General features: G+C 41.0%; 1 protein-coding gene across 1 annotated transcript in view; it reads left to right on the top strand.

The window, feature by feature from the left end:
• Positions 1 to 8936, top strand: part of LOC108740030 — a 28392-nt gene that overhangs the window by 12298 nt on the left and 7158 nt on the right. The window contains exons 12-16 of the mRNA XM_025980498.1: positions 2525 to 3410; positions 5295 to 5587; positions 5644 to 5841; positions 6136 to 6179; positions 6220 to 7642. Coding sequence (XP_025836283.1) covers positions 2525 to 3410; positions 5295 to 5587; positions 5644 to 5841; positions 6136 to 6179; positions 6220 to 7642 — 2844 coding nt within the window. The remainder of the gene's footprint in view (positions 1 to 2524; positions 3411 to 5294; positions 5588 to 5643; positions 5842 to 6135; positions 6180 to 6219; positions 7643 to 8936) is intronic.

The raw sequence follows: 8936 nt of genomic DNA, 5'->3' as shown, positions 1-8936 counted from the left end.
GAACACAGACCAACTTTTACCTGCTGTCTTAACAGTGCGTTTTAGAAAATACTACAAATGGCGCAGTAAACGCCATCTGTAGCACGATGCTACATTTTAGGAATACGTATGCTCCAACAAGGTCCACTTGTGTGGATATCTACTTGCTGAAAACGAATCCCAGCGTAGCCAACCTCAACGTGATAGCACGTACCCTTAACAGTGTAACTTCAATTAATAACATACGGGGGATTTGTGACGTCACAAAAAATTCATTCAATGTAGTCTTTTTTATGATATCAAGCACTGCAATTATTTTTCCAGACTTTGATTTCCGATAACACTTTAAAAGCAAGTTCCCCGAGCTCCCTCAACGTTATATACGAAGACGAACGGAATGTAGGAAATCCACCACGTCGAGGGAATAAAAAGAGTCCCCGTTTCGGAAATGATTCGTCAGCGGGATAACAATTAGATAACAATTTTTTTACAACTGCATTACTTATATTCAGTCCTGTTATGAGCGACAAAAAGAGACAAGAATTTTTTTTTATTTTATATATTTTTTTTATGCTCGTATTACAATAATACGAAACATTTTTTATATTTTCTATACATCTGTGTGTATTTTTTTTTATTACTGTTAATGTTACCTACACTTACAACGTTTACATGTCTATTTCATACTAAGATATGTTATTTTTAGTTTAACACAATTAGTTATTGTTACTGATGCAGAATTTGCTTAAAATTGCATTACCCTTTGATTATATAAATTAAATTTTTATTTGCTGTATACCTAGATAGATTGTAGTATTGTTAACTCTTTATTTCAATAAATGTATCCTGAGGCAGAAGATAACACAAGTGCAGTTTCTTGAAAAATTATTGTAATTTATAGAGGAGGATAATTTTCTTCTTCCTGGTCATCGTCGAGGTGGACTTAGGTTGTGCATGGGTGACTCCATTTTGTTATTTGAATTTTGAGAATGTTACTGATGACTGACTAAAGTCTTTGACTAATCCCAATACCTTTTCCTTTATCTCACATCAATTGATACTTTACTCTATTATTAGACCTCTTATATTTTTTAAGATTAGAATGACTTTTACCAGGGAATATGAGTTTCTAACACGTATGTGAGGGGAACAGTTCTTTAGAATATAATACTGTCACATATGTACAAGCCACCCAACATACATGCCGACAGAGTAGACTCGGTTCCTAGATGGCGTATACTGGATCATTATAGAATATGGCAAGCCTCTATAAATAGTTGTCGCGAGATCGAGTGGTTAGTACTAGAACGAGGTCGAGACGATACAAAGCGACGAGGAAGGAGCGCAAAGGTGACAGAGTGTTCATATAGTGATGAATTCATAAGTAGTCAATAATGGTAGTGTTAATTAGACAGCAAATAGTTAAATAAAAGCAATAGTAGTGCGAGAAGGTGTTAACAATAACATATAAGAACTGGTGTTGTAAAGTTCTAGCTTAGTTACTCTTGGTGGACAATCTGTTTTAATCCAATTCCTCATATATTCCTGGAACACTTCTTTGTTAATTGAATGAAATAATTCGAAGTGTTCTGTATTCTGTCGAAACTGCCAGACGCGGATCGCTATTTCGATCTTTTTGGATCTCATCAGCGCGTCGCAGGCAGCTCCGACAGAACACAGACCAACTTTTACCTGCTGTCTTAACAGTGCGTTTTAGAAAATACTACAAATGGCGCAGTAAACGCGTTTACTGCTGCCTGCGACGCGCTGATGAGATCCAAAAAGATCGAAATCGCGATCCGCGTCTGGCAGTTTCGACAGAACACAGACCACTTGGAATTATTTCATTCGATTAAGCTAACGTGCCTATCACGCTGAGGTTGGCTACGTCGGGATTCGTTTTCAGCAAATAGATATCCACACAAGTGGACCTTGTTGGAACATACGTAATCCTAAAATGTGGCATCGTACTACAGATGGCGTTTACTGCGCCATTTGTGGTATTTTCTAAAACTTCTTTGTTTATCTAAATGTTCTCTTTTATTAAGTGAAGAAACTTTAAAGTAGATACCGACTTTAGATACGTACTGTTTCCAGGAACTATTTGTAAATATTTTACCGAAATTTAATAAATTTCTTCAATTTGTAAATTAGTTTTTTTTATGAGATGTTCGAGCTCTCATAATCAATTAGGTAATACCATTACGAATCCCTGGCTGAGGTTCTTCTGGAGCAAACCTTTTGGTTCTTTGCCTTGGCAATGTAGCGCCCGAGTTTTTTTGCTTTTCAGATATTATTGTGTAACATTCGTGTTTTAAAATATCCAGGAAACCTTTCCGAAGTTCAACTGTTCTACAAACAAAAAAAGTGTCAAACGTTCTTAACGTCTTAAGTAATTATTAGTACCTACTTAATTGATAAGTCGAGTAAAAATCAAAATGGCCGAAAAAACTATACTAAACGATGGCTTCTCGAAACCTTATCTTCTTACCATCTTATTGATAACCTTTGGAGCAATGATGTGGAGTACAATCAACAGAAGCAGAATTGTAGCTATTGCAAAGGGTGGCGCGTTGTTAACTGGCATCATCGCAGGAATATTGACCAAGTTTTACGAACCCTTCCAGGAATACACGAAAGTATTCCTTGAAATAAACCCAAGATACTATCTCAACGTATTGTATTCCTTCCATCTTTTCCAAGAGATGATCTGTTTCGACTCTCACGTGTTCGTAAGAGCGTGGATACAGATAGCGTTGCTGTCGATCACAATATTTTTGATAACGTCTATAATAACCGGCTTTTTTGTGACTTACACTTTACTGAAGGTAACTGTAAACGTCCCTCTGGCTATAATCTTTGGAGCCATCGTCTCGCACACAAGTGCGTTCGAGATTACCGTTCATTTAGAAGGAATACCGCGGATGCGCCATTTGCAAGCCCTCCTGAAGGGCGAGAGTGTTTTTACTGAACCGATTATGATGATAATATTCACCACAGCAATGTTAGCTCATGAAACGAACCAACAAAATCACCTAGACTACTTCTTAAAGTTTCTGCAGCTGCTGGGCGGCGGTATTGGTATAGGATTGTGCCTTGGCTGGTTTCTCGCTCTCTTGATGAAGAAATACGCCGTGGACAGTTCCAGACTGATTTTGTACACACTTTTGTGGTCTTTCATGGGCTACCAGATTTCCTCCGAACTTGGAGTTAGTTCAACCACTGCTGTTATTGTGATCGGATGGTTTGCAATGTTAGAAAAGGAACTGCTTGGCTCGTATAACGCCAGCCAGTTGGTACACTTTTGGGAGATCAGCCTCAAGGTCGTCTTCTACATGATTCTCTGTGTTGCTGGCATTAATCTGGTTGAAAAGATCATAGCCCACTTTGATTCTAGCGACACTTTGGTCTTTCTGGTTACATTTCTTACAGTAAGCAAATTGCAATTTATGTTCATTATAATTGGACTAAATTTCAGTATTTATAAAAAAGGGTATCTTCCACTCATTAAATCTTCGAATCAATCGAAAGCTCTTCCATTTCTTTTCATCATCATACGACCGCCAGTCCTAAGACTGTTTTTTCATTCTAATAGCTCTTCATTTCTAACGTTCTCTATCCACGGTATCCTCATCATTCACCTGCAACACCACATTTCGAAGGCATCTAAACCTTTCGTTTTACGTCGTGCCGACCGTCCCTGTTTCGCATCCGTACAGCGCTACACCTCAAACGTACACCTTTAACAATCGTTTTCGAATTTCTAAATTAATCGACTCGACCCTGCGCTATCCACTCCTTTCTATCCCTATTACTCCATCCGTCCTGGCCTATCTGACTCCCGAGATACCTAAAATCAGTCACTTCTTCTAATCTTTTGTCTCCCATCCTTACATTCGCTCTTTCCCTACTTTTTCTCCACTTACATACCAGTATTCTTGTTTTAGTTTTATTTATTTTCATGCAATACTGTTCCGTCAATACCGTTTCCTTTTTATTTAAAGCTATCTTTAACTCCTCCTTGCTATATGAAATCCTATGACATTGTTAGTTACTTAATAGTGGATTATTATGCAATATTAATTTGAAATCATTTTTTCGATTTTTTATTTACTCACTACACGCTACCTCAAATTAATGAGGGAAAAATTGTTGCTGTTGTCACACCCCCGCCGGGAATCGAACCCGGGACCTACCTCTCGTAGATTAGTGGTCAGAACATCGGTGCGTAAAGCCAAAGGTCCCGGGCTCCATTCCCGGCGAGGGTGTGACAACAGCAACAATTTTCCCTCATTAATTTGAGGTAGCGTGTAGTGAGTAAATAAAAAATCGAAAAAATGATTTCAAATTAATATTGCGTATTAATCCACTATTAAGTAACTAACAATGTCATAAGATTTCATATATTTATATGAGGAGTTCGCCTTCCTAATTTGACCTTCTAAATAAACATTCCTCCTTGCTAGATGCTAATACTGCTACATCTTCTGCAAATCTAAGCAGACTAGTCTTTTGTCTCTGTGTATCTATCCCTACAATTGTACTGTCTTTAATGATGTTGATCGCGTCTTCGATGTATAGATTAAAAAGTAGCGGTTATAGTGTGCATCCCTGTCTGACACCCTAACATCTACTTCTCTACGTTGCAGCCCTAGCTCTATAACTGCCTGTTGCTCTTTATACAAACTAAGTATCACTCTCCTATCACTGTAACTCATCCGTACATTTTTAAGTATTTTTAACATCTTGTTCCATTTAACATTGTCAAAAGCTTTTTCTAAATCTACAAATCCTGTGTACGAGCTCTTTCCATTTTCTGTCGTTTTCTCTTATTCTGTAAAAAAATCGGTTGTCTGTAAAGTCGGTTTACTGACGATAGTTGAACGTGACAACGTCATAAGAAAATACTGATGGAATGGTTTGACACCACATTCACTTTTCACTACACTTCATACTTGACAAAAACATGTAAATGTATTATTGTATAGCAGCTGTCCACGCGGACGCATCGCTCACTCAAGTAGGAGAGAGACAGATGTCGAACGCTGCCGAACGCGGAGGCCGATTGTGCCTCTTTGTCGCTCGTTCCGCGCTCTCGCTTGCACTTCAAGCCTTAAATGGAACGCCTCAGAGCGAGGTAACGCCGCATGAGTCATGTTTTTTCGTGCGTGCAGCCGGCTCCATCAAATTATAAGACGTTGTCACGTCAAAAGTTACAATAGATTTCAATCCCGTAGATGTACTGTAGTCGTATAATGGCACTGATAATAATGGCCCCAATACTCAATCGGATTGGTTACGGTTTGACGACGCAGGAGGCATTTGTGATCGCTTTGTGTGTCACCCGTGGTGGTTCGTCTGTGTTCCTAGCTTGGGAAATGGCTCGTTACGGCGACGAAACGGTCTCCTATTTGGGAACACACTTGTTTATCAACGTATGCTGCCTACTGGAGTTAACAAGTTTCATGAGCGTTTGTCTTCACCCTTGGCTCTTTAACATTCTCGGAATTCAAGGTATCACTGCCGCAAGAAGAAACAACATGAACACATGCATGAAATACATCAACGGCAAAATAGAACAATTCGTGTCCGTACTCAAAATGGACAAGTATGTCCTTCGAAACGTTTATATTGAACGGATATAGTCTTTTGTAATGCCTTTAGGTTTCTCGGGGACGCAAAATGGCCCCTGGTATATGAAGTGTGCAAGCTGCGCCACCCTTATCAGCTCAGCACAAAATCGAAGTTAGCTGATAAGCAGGACGAAATACGTGACAAGGAAACGAGGATCATTATTTGTCCTGAGTGCCTCAACGAAATACACCAACAACCATCAGCTGCTGAAATGGCGGAGATGACATGGTAAACAGTATAAAGTTCTATTGCTTTTTTACTACTTCCCAGTGCCAAGATGGCCAAATCTCTTATTCCGTTCTTTTGCCTAAACAATTCACCATCATCTTCTCCAAAATAGTGTTACGCCTGAACAAAGCAATGAGCAAGGTGGCCAACCAAGTCATGAATTGGTTTTATTAACTCTCCGCTCAATTTGTTTCGGTTAAAAGTTCAACGAGGTGCAATTTATTACGTTTTTGGCTTTCAATAATATGGTCATTAAAAGCTTTTACAAGTGCTTAAAGTTGATGCTTCTTGTAGGACACGTATTTTCAAAAGAAATNACGGAGCAGGACATTCGGAAGGTACTGAGCACTCTGGATAGATCTGCAGCGTCTGGTCCAGATGGGATACCTCCCATCCTTCTCAAGGAATGTGCCGCCGCCATGGCCCCGGCTCTTCAGGTCCTCTTTCGCCACTCGCTGGACACCGCCACCATTCCAGAAGCCTGGCGACACGCCATAGTCACGCCCATCCACAAGAAAGGTAGCAGGCATCTTACCTCCAACTACCGGCCGATCAGCCTTACCAGCACTATCTGCAAAGTCATGGAGCGACTAATTGCAGATGAGATACTGAAATTTGCCCTTCGAACTGGCGTGATCCCTCCCCAACAACATGGGTTTATCCCGGGGAGGTCGATCAATACTAATCTCCTGCAGTGCATGGACGACTGGACGAAGGCCTTGGATGTCGGCGAACCGATGGACGTGATCTATCTGGATTTCTCGAAAGCCTTCGACAAAGTTCCTCCAAGAAGGCTGCTCCACAAGCTTGAGCACCTTGGGATCCAAGGTAAGCTGCTAGCCTGGATTGGAGCCTACATGTCGAACCGGACTTTCCAGACGAGGATTGGAAACGCACTCTCTTCTCCGAGTTCAGCACCCAGTGGAGTTCCCCAAGGCTCTGTTCTAGGGCCTCTGCTCTTTATTTTGTACTCGTCCGACCTGCATGTGCAAACACGATCACGGCACCAGACCTATGCGGACGACAACAAAATATATGCGAACCCCGAGACGCAGGGCGCCCAGCTTCAGGAGGACCTTGACAACGTGGCACTATGGTCGACCACATGGATGATTCCTCTAAACCCCGACAAATGTACCGTTTTACATCTTGGCAAGAAGAAGATCCCACAGCGAATCTATACCTTGCACGGTCATCCACTTGCTACTACCACCTTGCAAGTGGACCTGGGGATCATCATCAAGGAAGACCTGAAGTGGGACCTCCAAACATCAGCGGTGATCAAAAAGGCAAACTCCCTCCTCTATCGGATACGTCGAGCCTTCCTGGATATCGACGTCGATCTCCTGAGGATGATCCTGACCACCTACGTTCTTCCGTTACTGGAGTACGGCACACCAGTTTGGTCTCCATACCTGGTTGGTGACATCGACGATCTCGAGCGAGTACTCAAACGAGCGTCGAAGATACCGTACGAGCTCAGGAACCTCCCATATGAGGAGAGACTTCGGAGACTAAACCTCCAAAGCCTTGATGAAAGACGAGAGTGTGCAGACCTAGTGGAGACATTCAAAATCTTGGGGGGCTGGTACAACAGCCCGACGGTGGAATCTATTTTCAACCGCGCTCGGACTACAAACCTTCGAGGACACTCCATGAAGCTGAACTTGAGTCGAATCCGTAGGCCGCTTAGGAAACACTTCCTAGCGAACAGGGTTGTTCTGAAATGGAACAAAATCCCTGCAAACATCATCAACTCGGACACGATTCCCAGCTTCAAAACAGCCCTGCAACGACACCTGCTAGGCGGGAGAAATTGAACCCTCGATACCGACGACACCTGCTATCCAACTACAGTCCTTCTCTCTGTACCAAATGACTTTCTTCTTGCTAGTCTAGTTTATATCAATTAACTTCTGTGATATTATTTTTGTAGCTTCACTTATTATTATGATAATGTAACACATGATGTAGATATTACCAGTTTTGTACTGCTGCCTTCTACTAAATAAACATAAACATAAACAATAAACAATTTGAACCCGATATAAGCAGCGTTACCATATTTAGTACACCTACTACTAGTCTTGAGCTCAATCCCGTCAAAAGTAAAAATTATCTACATATTTTAGGTTGATCCAACGTTACTGTATTAGTACGTTGAACTTAAAGGTAAGGTTTACGCGTTCAATTTGACGCAACCCCTTACTGACGTGAAAATATTGAATCGACTACGTCGAGAATCCACAATTATATTTTAATAGTTTAAGTCTACTCAGCGATGTATTTAAGTAAATTCCGTCCGAATACAGAAATTTGCGCAAGCGCGATGGAATAATATTTTACAATTTTGAACAAATGGTAATGGCTTAGTGGTATCGACGGCCGGCTGCAATGCAAGCGGATGCGGTCTCTATACTCAGCTGATGCTGTAGCTTTTTTCTTATTCGTGTCAGTATTAGCATCTAGCAAGGAAGACCTAGAGATAGCTTTAAATAAAATGGAAGCAGTCCTGACAGATCAGTACTGTATGAAAGTAAATAAAAGTAAAACTAAAATACTGGTATGCAAGGGAAGAAAAAGTACTGAAAGAGCGAATATAAAGATAGGAGACGAAAAATTAGAAGAAGTGGCTGATTTTAAATGCCTAGGAAGTCAGATAAGTCAGGATAGAAGGAGTAGTAAGGATATAAGGCAGAGGATAGCGCAGGGTTGTGTCGCTTTTAATAAAAAGAAGTCACTTCTATGCTCGCGAACGGTTAATTATTTAGAAGTTCGGAAAAGGTTGTTAAAGGTATATGTTTGGAGCACGGCATTGTACGGGTGTGAAACATGGACGGTGGGCGCGGCCGAAAAGAAAAGGTTGGAAGCGTTCGAAATGTGATGTTACAGGCGGATGATTAGGATAACGTGGGTAGAGAAGGTTAGAAATGAAGAGGTACTGGAATGAATAGGAGAACAGAGGACTCTATGGAAGTCAATAAAAAATAGGCGAGATAGGTTGGTAGGACACCTTCTTAGGCATGAAGGTCTAGTCAGAAACATATTAGAGGCAGAAACAGGAGTTAGGAGGGGTAGAGGTAGACCTAGATTAG

Source organism: Agrilus planipennis, unplaced genomic scaffold (assembly GCF_000699045.2).
Source record: "Agrilus planipennis isolate EAB-ADULT unplaced genomic scaffold, Apla_2.0 scaffold263, whole genome shotgun sequence".
In the NCBI taxonomy this organism is placed as follows: Eukaryota; Metazoa; Arthropoda; class Insecta; order Coleoptera; family Buprestidae; genus Agrilus; species Agrilus planipennis.
The sequence above is the reverse complement of the archived record's forward strand: the minus strand, read 5'-3'. Positions and strand labels throughout refer to the sequence as shown.